General features: G+C 39.9%; 1 protein-coding gene across 1 annotated transcript in view; it reads right to left on the bottom strand.

Moving 5' to 3' along the window:
- cnksr3 (cnksr family member 3) overlaps nt 1–11,290 on the bottom strand; it is a 56,650-nt gene extending 45,360 nt beyond the window's left edge. Inside the window, exon 1 of the mRNA XM_040125931.1 lies at nt 10,972–11,290. Within this exon, the coding sequence (XP_039981865.1) occupies nt 10,972–11,023 (52 nt within the window). The 5' untranslated portion in view covers nt 11,024–11,290. The remainder of the gene's footprint in view (nt 1–10,971) is intronic.
- Nucleotides 11,291–12,953: the final 1,663 nt, after the last annotated feature.

The raw sequence follows: 12,953 nt of genomic DNA, 5'->3' as shown, positions 1-12,953 counted from the left end.
CATCTTTCAATAGCTCAGAGTTTGTTGACATGGTTACATTTATGGACCACCTTCCAAATTCCTAGCCTGACAGTAACTGAAAGTATTTACAAGGATGATAAAGTGGGTTAGCCTGTCCGTCTCCAGTCAAACACGTGAGGACGTCAGTAAAAAGAGGTGCAGGTGAAACTCCAGCTGCTCATAAACAGCCAGGTTAATCATTTGTCAGAGAAATCAAAAGAAACAAGCGGTGCTGCCTCATATTACACAGCGCTATGACAAGGCTCCCCACTTATCAGATCCTTTTCAGGGGAGCCTTGAAAGATATTTGCCATAATTATTAATGAAAAAAAAGGAGGAAAATTGACAAAACCATATTAAAAATACTTAAATAGTTAATAGGCCTGTAGTTTCTTGCAATCATTTCATGTTGAACATTCTCATATAATACAGCTACATAACTACTATAATTTACAGTTTTGACATTCACTCATATACACGTCACTTACTTGTATGCTAGCTAGTTACTTATTAGTTGGATAGTGATATTGCACTTTAATTAATTCTCTTCTTTTTTGATGCAATAATTCACAAACATTTCGAGGATAATTTCTCCTTTTTGCAAAATACAAGCTGCAAAAGTATTTAAAACGGGGAATCACACCAACTGTTTCAAACCATTTCAACTCAGGTTGAGAAAAACCTTTTTACTGCAGTCAAACAAGTGAAATAACACATCTCTAGTTTGAAATTAGGCTTACTACTGTTCATTTTAAGGAAAAGACTGTCCTGATTGAACTCTACGTCGCCTGTTCATTACAACAAAGGGCACGTGTTGCGTTGCTGAAGCACAAAGAGAGTTTGGACCCGACACTCCCCAGCTGGGGGCTACAAAAGGAATATTTACCCCACCTCCATCACAACAGCACGAGGGTGGAGAGCCGAGACGAAAAGTGGCAAAAGAGCACTGAGACTATTCATAGCTTCACTTGGCCTCTGTCAGACTCTACATTATATCACACACACACACACACACACACACCCTGACCATTCATCTCAATGGTACAAGACAGCGGGGGGGCACTGTCGAACAAACAGTATTCAAGAGGAAAAAGGATTTCCTTCAGCACTGTGCAGATTTGTGCTTAGCAGTCCTATAAAACTAAACAAACAGGGATTGTGGGAGTTCGCAGTGTGTGCAGAGCAAAGATAGCAATAATCCCACTGCACAGACCTAAAGCAGCCCAGTTTAACCAGTAACAGCAGGGCACTGGTGCAGCGATTGGAATGGATGGTCCACTCAGTAACGGACAAAATTAAAATGTCCGTCAAACTGGCTGAGAAATGTCCCAGATAGGGACGTGTTGCCCTGTGAAGCACCAGAAAAAGAAAAAACTACTGCAATACAACTGACACTACATGGATGTTAGATTCTTACCACTAGCGGGGTAAAAATCCCTGATGCCCTGATGGTGGCAGCACAGAAAAGCCTGAGTTATTACCTACATCAAGAAGCCTTTATCCTCTGTAGTGCAGCCATTTTCAGATTCAGTGCTACAATGTCAGAATTGAATCTTGGATTCCATCAGCCTCAGCTGTACTTAAAGATGAACGCTGACGCTAAGACTAATACTGCCATGTTAACCTGAGACCAACAGGAAGTCTGTTATTAGCCTAAGAGGTATCCTACCATGAAATGAAGACCTGGAGAAGTAGAAATTTTGACCTGAAGGTGGCGCTAAATGAAAACAGAAGCGATCACCAAAGTCGTCACATAATCAAAAGATATTTATCCACTGGGCACCAAAAATGTCTGTTTCATACTTCCTTGGAATCTATCCAATAGGCTGTCAGCATATTTTGATCTGGACCAAAAAGTGGGTGGACCAACTGAATTACAGACTCACACTGCCAACAATAGAGTTACACAACAATAAAAGGAGGGTAATTTCTTTATGAGAATGCAGCATCCTGCCCCCCTAACGTTACAGCTGATACTGCTGTTACATCACTATATTCCATTATCTCATGAAAAGCAGTCCTGCAGATGTTAATCGTTCAGTTTCTTTATGACGCTGAAGCTGCTCGAGCTGTTCTGACGCAGGCTGACAAACCTCCCAATCTGATTTACTGGGACCCATTAATAAGGTGTTACATGAATCATGGTGATAAAACTCTCTGCACAGCACAGATGTCTGACTCACATCAGCAGGACCACAGGAACATTGTTTTGTCTCTTGACCAACAGTCAGAAAGATGTTCAGTCTACCATCACAACATAACCAAGAAAAGCAGCAAATCCTAGCAAATGGTCGCAGATCCGTTTTCTGTCATTACATTAATAGATTAATTGGCTTCAGCTCTACGTGAGTCCCGTGTAATCGTGGCTCCAAACACTCTCACTGCTGAACGACATCAAAGTTGCTCACAACCGGGAAAAAAGCAGGAAGAGGTGCTCAGGGGAGGGAATTTGGCCGTTTCCTCTGATTCACCACACTCCCCCAGTGAACCCAGTTTCACTGATATGACAAACGTTGGGTGGGAGACCAACAACGAGGAAAGAAAATACCTATCTGCCAGTTGGGCGATGTTTTGATCGAAATCACATTACAGGACAATCAGTACAATTTCATGCAAATAAAAGTGATTAAGAGTGGTGTGATGACTGTAGAGTTTAGCAGGGGTCATTTATAACTGTTCAGCCAACAGTAAAGGCAATAATTAAGACAACTGAACAACTGGCACCAAACATACCACCAGTACTCAAATTACCTTAATCAGATAAATAAGAGTAACTAGGTTAAAGGCTGGTATATAGTCTCCCAGAACTAGTCCTTAAAATGTGTTATCCAACCATGTTGTAAAGCACATGTATTTATAGTTGTTCCGAACAGCCACACTGGAAGATGATGATAGAGAAGGTGGAGTCGCACTATTGTTTGAAAACTCGGGTAACAGCGCACACTTTCAGACAGTCTCTCCAGGAAGACATTCATAGTGTTGAACTTGGTTGTTCACGTTAAAAGTGCCATTAATAGTTGATGAAAAAAAGAGCGGTAGAGAGAGAAGTACAATCCCTGGTTCCTTTCTCACCTCACAGTCAGTGTTTGGACACCTTTATTTAGTTACACTATAATCAACAAAATTATGTGTTGTACCTCACTGTTGCTCTTGTAGCTTAATAAGAGCAAATTAAATCTGGTGTAAAGTCTGAAACCACTTATAGAAGCAGATTAATGCCCATGGCTTTGGAACGAGATGTTCAACAATCACACACGGGTGGAATATTCAGGTGTCCACGTACTTTCGGCCATACAGCGTATTACAATTCCCCCGTTTTTTCAAGCCATCAAAATACTGTCTGAAGTTGATGTCTCCACTGTAAATGTTTTCATGATGTTGTGAATTTTCACCATTTCTGTGCTTCTGATGGGACTTCAACCCCAAACCCTGAGGGCATTAGTGCCTTGCTCTGCCTCAGGCAATGACGACCTGACGACTGTCAGGTGACAGTTGGAGGCTATCCTCCCACTCAACAAACAACCAGCCTTCACACTGTGGATCTGATGCCAATTTCTTATCTGGTCTTACAGGATGACATGTGGCTGATCTGGATTCGTTCCAGCTGTTGAGTTCAAACAGCACACCTGTCTGCCTTCACTCATGCGAGACCCATTGGTGACAGGTTTGTCTTCTTTTTGCTTGCTCTGTCGCAAGTTAACTATGGCATCCTCGAAAATACAAAGAACTACAGGTATAAGAAGAAAAAGATCTTAAAAGTTTAACTTTCAACAGCAACCCAGAATTTCACCTTTTCGGATATCGAAAGATCTACTTACAGGAATGAGGGTTGGATTTGCTGGCAAATGTTAAATGTTGAAATGTCGAAAAATTTAAAAAAAGGTCTTGTATGTTTTCAATCAATGTATTTGAAATACATATGTGCAGGCAGCTGCATAAATGCGGGGATGTGAGGCTGTTTCTTTTTCATATGACAACTTGAGTCTTTTAAATACTGGGGCCTTCTGACGGCTGGTCAGATTTCACTTCGGGCTCTGATAATTCATGATAACCATTTGTCATTATTTTTGACATTTTAGAGAATAAACTTTTAAGAGAAAAAGAATGAAGTGCTGTCTGATGCACATCTGGTAGAAAGGTGTGAAGGAAAAATGAAATAATGAAGAAGAAAGTTTGACTTCCTGCACACTTTCAGATACCTTAATCCGATCCAAATGTATAACGCAAATTGTAATCAAATCTCCAGAAAATCATCAAAAGGAAATGCAAATTAATGCATGTTTCCTTCCAATACTGTTATGAATATTAGCAGTAGGTTCATCAGGACATGATGGGAAATATGATGGAAATCTGATATTTCTGCTTCTTCATGTATTCATGTGAGGAAGTTTACAGTTTCCTCGTCGCTCCACGCGGATCTGACGTTTTCATCTCTTCAGTGGAAGCTAGAGTGACAATCGGTCCCACGCTTCATGCCCATCATGATTTATTCTCTAAGTCTGTTTCCATCGTTCTTTGTCGCATTGTATTTTAATCGCTACATCAGCTTTTGCACATCAGTCAACCCTAAACACTGTTGATATAGAATTCTCTGTGTTTCACCTACGTCTTTTATAAGCAAAATTGAAAATGCACATTAAAATGGTAAAAATAGGTGGATGGAAACGCAGTTTCTGTCTCATTTCAGGGATTTTCTCAGTCAGTTATTGATGGTATAATTGTCTCGGGTGTTTGTTATTTGACTGGCCACTGCAGCCTGCGGTTCTAAACAAATACTTTTTCATATTGTGATTTATTGCTTGATGACAGCCTATGACGAAAACATTCCATCTTCATAGTCACTAGTCTGTCTGCTTAGCAAATAACTCAAATAAACGAGCTCTTTGGCAGTCAGGTGACTTGTTTACTATTATTTAGTGTAAATCAAAATGAACCAAATACAAATATGTAACAAAGTGAACTTTCTCAAACTTTCCCAAACTCTAAGCCAAAGAAAACAAGCTGGAGGTGAGATCAAGAACTTAAAATGATAAAACGTTTTGTACAGTTTATGATGAAAAGAATGGATTATTAATAGATATTTCCAGCAGTGTGGGCCTCTTTACAGCTAAATGAATGCACATTGTTTAATAACGGTAATTAAAGTAGGTTTCTCAGTCTCCCAGATCTGTAACCTTCCTTCCTTCATCTCAATAACAACAAAAAAAACAGACAGGAAGGTCTTTGTTAGATAAAATTCTTCAAACTGAAAGCACAATGATGAAGAGTTTTGGCTGCTCTCCTCTGCTCTCCACCATTTTGAAAGATAAAATAAGTTTATTTTGGCAAAACAACATCAGGAGGGAGGAACCGGAGAGTCAAAGTAAATGATAACAATCTGATTTTACAAACTCTGCACTTCTAAACTGTCAGAATTTTATAAAGTGGAAATTAAGGATCTGTTGGAGCTGAAGAGGGTTTTTATGACCTATTTACGACCCGGATGGAGGCATCTTATCAGTCAAGTACAATCACAAAAAGACTGTCAAAGAAGTTGTGTTTTCAGTAGTTTTGATAGTAAAATAACGATTAATAAGAGATTTGACGTTGAAAATGATTTAACACTGAGAGAGTTTCATCATTTTCTGATGGACAACTGCACATCTATTACACTTACATTTTTCTGCATTAATCAATAAACCGCTTGGTCTAAAAAAGTCCAAAAAAAAAAGGGTGAAAAACGCAGATCAGAATTTCTACTTTAACTATCTTTATTTCTAATCTACAAAACTCAGCAATATACAGAAATTCCAGCTCAGTGTTTTAGCAGTACACGGGTAATGTCTTCCAATTTACCTCCTCATATATTTGCTATGTTTCTACACTACCCTTTGTAAACAGAACTGGACGCAACACTTTATTTTAACAAGCCTCCTAACCCTGTCGTCATTTACGTTGCCATGTGCGACTGCACCTGCCAGACGAGCAGAGTGGCGTGTGGATTTGTCTCAACGCGCTGAGCTCATGTATGCGTTTAACTTGAAGCTACAGCTCTCTGATCAGTTTGCTCCAGTAACACGGGGCACTTAAAAAGTGCCTCAGGGTTCAGTCCCAGGGAGACTCCCACTGATCCCAGAGCTACATGACGTTTGTCTTGGTTCAGATGACACAAACCTCAATACTTTGAGTATGGACCAAAACGTGTCCAAAGCATCGGGAACCGAAAACTGTCAAGTATTAGTTGGCACCAAATGCTTCTTCGATGTCAATGTCTTAGATTCTTTGTACTGTTTATTTATGCTTTGATCGGGAATTTCCTAATCTTAGCCCAGAAATCAGCTAAATTCAGATGGTGTTTGCTTTAGCAAAGTTCTTGTATGGCTGCTTTCATTAAGACCATATTAAACATTTATGTTCCGATATATATATATATATAGCTATTGCTAGATAAAGCTTTGGACTATTTTTTTTTTGTGAAAAAAGAGGGCGGGCAAGACATGTTTGTACTCTAAGGTTCTGAAAAAAGTATTCTAAAACATTATTCAAATTTGCAGCAGTCTTGAAAATTTTAAAATTATACCCAGCCTCAACTGTACAATAATAAAAGTAATACTGTATCTGAATCCCTGCAAGATTTTTAAGGCTTGATTAAAGATTTTCTAGTGCCAATTTGAATATTAGACTAGTATCTCAACCAATTGAAAAATGACTCAAATGATTAATCGATTATCAAATTATCTGCTTATTAACTTCTTTAAGACATTTTCAGGATATGCAAACATCTTGAATATGAAAACAATTCTCAAATCAACTCCATGACTTTCTCTAACATGGGATGTTCTTCTAACTGAGGAAAGCAGGGATGTCTGGCTGCCAGATTTGAGAATATGGCTCCATAAATCGTGCACAAGAGATGATGCAGGAGTGATGATTTTCCCTCTTTCCGTCTTTGTCAGATTGATTTCAGTCTAAGTTAGTACAGTGAACATGAAAAAGTAATTTCTTGTACTGGCGAATTCATGAAATTCACGCATATTCCTTGACTGAATTAATGGAATTCCCTAACTAACCCTCTCCTGGGATTCTCCTCCAACATCTCTGATATTCCAGGATTATTCCACGATTTTTTTTTCCCTCCAGCCTGGATGAGATGTTCCTGGCATTTGTGACAGCCGGCCTGTGGGAACCAACTCCAGATCAAACAAAAGGATTTTAACATGACTGACTGAACCTCCCATGAGAGAAACCTGTTGCTGAAGTCATACGAGGCGAGTAAACACACACTGATCGCCTATACCCACTGTGTAGTTACGCTGTAAATACTACAGCAGGATCTGGGTCACTGACAAATTAGGTCAGAAGAATAAAACAGAATAAAATAAAATGCATCCTGAATCCTGAAGTTTTATCACTTTACTGATCAGATTAAGTTATTTCCTCACATCTACAACTTTCATCTTTGCACGCTGAAGGCACGTACAGCATCCACGTCACTTAATGAACGGCAATTTTTTTTACAGAGCAGAATCATAAGTGAAAGCAGCTTTTAGACGCCAGACTGTGTTGAGAAAATTCCCCCTTTAAAGACAAGTCTGGTGATATTCCATATTATGAGAAGACCAACCTTGTAAAAGAACTGAATTAGTCCTACTAGCAAGTAGAGATCAGTCAATTACTCAATTAATCCATTAGTCAATCAGTAGAAAATTAATCTGGTACCATTGTGATTATCGATTTATTGTCATTTTTTAAGCAACTGCCACAAATCCTAAAATGTGAGTAGTTAGTGGCTCTCTAAGTCCTCTATGACATTAAACTAAATTGCGTGTTTTGGACTGCTGGTCAGACAAAACATCATCATAGAGCTGTACTAAAAAAACATGACATGCTCCTTTATTACCATGAACACACACACTGTTTATTTCAACCGTCCTGCTGCCCCAAATACTCACAATGGCACCAAATATGGATTAATCTGCTGCTGAAAAAAGTCCCCAACCATTGCACTATTTCCTCCTGTTTGTTTGCTAAAAACTAGAGTGAGCAGCTGTTTTAGGAAAATACTCTGCATTGTTTTACACATGAAACTATATATTTGTGAGCTGAGTGTGAAGATTTACATCTTCAGTAGGAACCAACGGGTTTGGAGCTGGGAGCCCCAGACAGGGTTGGGAAGTCAGGAAGCACTGAGAGAGGAGACTAACACATTGTTGGTTTGGGTCTTTTCATGAGATCTGTTGCCAATAAAAGCCTGATCCTGTAAACACAGTTGCCCTTTGCACATATTCTGACATGATTTCGGAGTAAGGCATTGCAACAAAGTGAGAGTTGTAATGAAACAAGAATAATTAGATGGATTGTGTTTTGAGTTTGATTTGTGTTGTAAGCACTGACAGCTGGCACTGAGTGTCTAATCGTGTTTAATTATTTTCTGATCAGAGACCTGCTGAATGTTTTATTTTAGAAGGGGAGAGAACAAATCAAGGTCCCGTGACTGACCCGTGTGTTTGTCTCTCTTTCCAGATCTGTTTTAATGGCGCCAGCACCAGGGAAAAGTGCCACAGTGACCTTTTGACCCTCCACACGGCGGGAGGTCGACTTTTGTGAAGAGCTGTTGTTGTCTGTGTCTTTATACACTCAGCTCTGCATTGTCTCTGCCGCTAAATGACACATGGATTGGTATGCAACTGAGCTGGGGTGAATGGATGCTCGCTTTCTCACAACAGTAAATTCAACTCGCACACAGACCGGCTCACGGGGTGCTTAAGACCTTTCACCATTTCAGAGGATTTAAAATGTTCCAAAAAAACAAAACTGATGTGATACAGTTTCAACTTTAACTCCTCAACACAGCTGGAATTTCATCTCCCAGATGTTGAGGAAACATCCAACAACAGTAAAGGTTGGAGGCTTTTGACACCTATAACAACTTCTATATCGCCATCAAAACAACCTAATCTCAGTTTGGTCGCAGGCTAAAATGTTTAGCCTTCCAGGTAATTGGGCTGTTTTGTTATTTTTCCAGACTTTCCAGTCCAGGAGGTACCCTGTGGAAATATCTTTTTAAAAAAAAGTGCAGTGATTACGAGCTCTTACTTTCAAGGATTTACTTTTATCAATATCTGAGGAAGAATGAGCTATAACCAAGGATGCATTGATCTCAAATGTTAATTTGTAAACATTAACAAACTGAAGCATCAGGCTGAGGCTTCAAACTTCAAACTGCAACACAAATGATTCTTCTGCTGCTGCTGCTGCTGCTGCTGCTGCTGCAGCTGCTGGTCTTGCTGCTGCTTGTCCGAACTTCCTAGAAATTGAAAACTGGTCTTTATCAAACCAGAATTATGGGCCTAATTGTCATTTGATGGTTCATCTGTTAACTGGTTGGGCCTGTTAATTGCTCAGTTACACACTGTAATCAATATACTCAATAAAAACTCAAGACATTTTCCATCATCTGAGTTACTGTACTGCGGGCAGTGATATAACAGTCAGTAAAAAAAAAAAAAAAAAGGTAAACACTGCTATAATCATGGAGGCTTTCCTTATCAGCCTGTCAACCTGCAGCCGGTTACTGAGTCAACACACATACACAGTGGAAGTTTAATTAACCCGCACCATCATTTAATTCAGTGTACTGTATGTTTTAGGCTCAGTTACGCGCGTAACTCTCGCCAAATAACGAGCAACCAGGCAACGGCAATATTGCTGAGCTGATTATGGCTGCGTCATGGACTTCAATACTTGTCTAGTACTGAGCAAAATGTGTCTGTGGCGCCAAGATCAGACAACTGTAGAGTATCAAAAGCTGGCGCTGAACGTTTGACCAGATTTGTATTCTTGTTCTTTGATTGTTTCCGATTTAAACAAGACTTTTGCCAATTTTAGACCTTTTTATTTAAGGAAAGTTCTTGCACGGTTGGTTCTGTTCAAACAACATTGAACGTCTGAGAAATTTGGCTTCTATTGCCAAAAGAAATTTGGAGTTTTATAGTACAACACCTTCGTATTTCTCAAAGTGAAGCACCGTCAAAAAGGTACCGGTTTGGTGTGAAGCTGATAAACTCATACTTTATCGGCACTCGCTGGTCTCAAACCTCACCAAGGGATGACCAGCCCCAAAGATGATTTAAAGTCACCATCCGTGAACCACATTTAAAACAAATGGGTCGCAACGCCGCCAAAATTCAAAACACAACCTGCTTCGAGGCCAAAATTCACAGACAGGTCTTTTTATTCAGGGACTAACACGGGACAGCAAGCCTGGACTTTCAATTATGATCAGATGAGAAACACTTACATACAACATTAAACAACCGTATTGTAAAACCCACAGAATTCAGCAATCTGTACTAAACCCTGACAAACTGTATCCCCTTTGACCGTGCAGTTGTTAATTTCCTTAGAAATGATCATTTTATAACATAAATACATGTATAAAAGAGTATGTCTTTGGTTTCCATGGTAAAATGTTACTGATTATTGCTCTAATTACACCCTAGAACCGCCTGTGTCATCATTAGTGCTACAACTAGCGATTTAATTTCATTATCGCTTAAGCAGCCGGCTATTTTTCCAATTAATCAATTAGTTGTTTGGTCTGTAAAAGATTAAAAAAATAGTGACAAAAGGTGATGTCTTCAGATTGTTTTTTAAGTCCAAACCCCCAAAGATATTCAGTTAAGTACAACATAAGACTGGGAAGGGGGCGAATCCTCACACTGGAGAAGCTGGAACCATCAAATCTTTGGCATTTTTGCTTAAAAAAAAAATGGACAAATCATTTGCCGATCATTTTTGTTTCGATCGATTAATCGACGGATCCATTCCGCTCTAGTTATGATTGCATCGGATCAAGAACTTTCCCTGATAAACCTCAGAGCAGGCGGTGAAAGAACAACATCAACCGTTATTTACATCAGTAAGCTACCTGCTAACCGGGTCCCACAGACCCGTGGGATAGCGTTAGGTCTCACTGTTCGGCAGCCTCACCTCTCATCCAGTCCGTCACTTGTCCCGGGGTCCACTTACTCACAGCCTCCATTTCTCAAAAAGCAACAAAACAACAAAAACAAAAAACTCCCCGCAGCGACAACCGGCTTCTTCTCCGGGGTTTTACTTGTTCTCTCTGACTCGCTTCGTCCAAATGGCCGAACAAAGCCGTCACTTAGACGCGATCTGGTTCATGGCGACGCACGGAGACGCACCGGTCGTGACGGTGCAGCGGTCCGCCGCTCACCAACCGACTGGTCTCGTGGAGGGAAACAAAAAAAAAGTTGGTAAGGCGACTTGGACCCGCACGAGCCAAGCGGCGCGTGGGGCGGGTGTCGGAGCGCCAGCGCGTCGACCACGCCCCCCCCCCCATGGGGTTCCTTCTCCGCCAATCACATGAGAGAGTTTTCTCGTGTCGCCTTCAAGTGCTGTGGGAGCGACCGCCAATTGAAAATTCTGACGTTCAAATTTGACACAGCTGTATGGAAAAGCTTATTGAATTAGATGTTTTGTTGATTTTATTTATTTTTCACCTTTTATTTCCTGAACTTAAAAAATCAGAAAAAGCAAAAGAAACCTTAAACAGTATTTGTGGCTTGTGCACACGTTTGGGCAGCCTTCTAAATCAGTGAGAGTATCACATTAAAAGTGTTTCCCCTTGCCTCCAATCAGATCCTCCATCATCCGTCTTGCGCTCCAGGTGTTGGCTCGTTAAGCTTTCCCAGGGTCTGCAGGCGTTTCCGGTGGGAAGGGCTCGCAGGGAGAGAGCCACTATCCCTGCTGACCGGAGAAGAAGAACCTAACAGCCGGGGGAAAAAAAATCAGACTAAACCTTGGTGAAACTTCAGAGTTTTGACTGGATGCAAAAAAAAAAAAAAAGAAAAAAGGGCTGGGGGGGGGGGGGTATAATTAAGACTTTTATAAGGCACAAAAGTACATTTGTGGAAGAAACAAGTAAAATTTTGCAAACGATCACAACCTTCATTATACCCCACAATCTGAAAGTGTTGGAGAGACCAAATAAAAATGTAAAAGTAGATGGAAAGGTAGGGGGGAGCAGTGCATGACCAAAATCTTTCCCCGAGCCTCAGTCAGAATCATTTAACCTGACTTTAACCGCCGAACACCGATGTAAAACTGAAACACTAGGGCGTTTTCACATTTACACGCTGGCTTTGTATGAAAGCCGCACATCTTTCTGACATCTTTTGATCTATTCAACCATTCCTCACACTTTAACTTGAGTTAAAAAAAAAAAAAAAGGCTTCCTGCTACTTTCACTCAAATAAAAATGACTCTGATACTATCAGTTATGAGTTCATCTTCCACCGTGTATACATATAGAGTGTCAAAACTGTACTCAGTGGTGTTGCATTACAAAACTGCACCATTACTCATCCTCATGCTTCGTGTTATGTGTATGCGGGGTCATCCTGTCAGTTATGGATATGTCAGACAGCACCTGAATGCAGCGGCGTGTTGTGGGCGTGGCTTCCTGCTGCCCCTGCTATATATGTGTATATATATCACCCCACACTGTCATTTTTTAATAATTGCGATTTACAAACCAAACAAGTAATCGATTAATCAAGACAATAACCAGCAGATTAATCAATAATGAAAAAAATAATCACTAGTCGCTGCCATGTTTAAAGGATTTAAAAACTGGCCCCATGTCAATGGGCTGCAACAGTAAAATATATCATTTTACCTTTTTAAAAAATTATTTTTCTGCTTTTACTTTTACTTTTAATACTTAGGTACATTTTTCTGATTATATCGACATACTTACAGTAAGTAGGATTTTCAATGCAGGACTTTTACTTGTAATGAAGTATTTTAACAGTCTGGTATTAGTACAGTTACTTAAGTAAAGGATCTGAGTATTTCCTCCCCCACTAATTAAAAGTTAACCTTAACGTCTTTCCACCAAATGACTCAAAATTAAATATATAAATAAATACTCCAAATTTCTTTTTTCT

The sequence above is a fragment of the Xiphias gladius genome, chromosome 4 (genome assembly GCF_016859285.1).
Source record: "Xiphias gladius isolate SHS-SW01 ecotype Sanya breed wild chromosome 4, ASM1685928v1, whole genome shotgun sequence".
In the NCBI taxonomy this organism is placed as follows: domain Eukaryota; kingdom Metazoa; phylum Chordata; class Actinopteri; order Istiophoriformes; family Xiphiidae; genus Xiphias; species Xiphias gladius.
The sequence above is the reverse complement of the archived record's forward strand: the minus strand, read 5'-3'. Positions and strand labels throughout refer to the sequence as shown.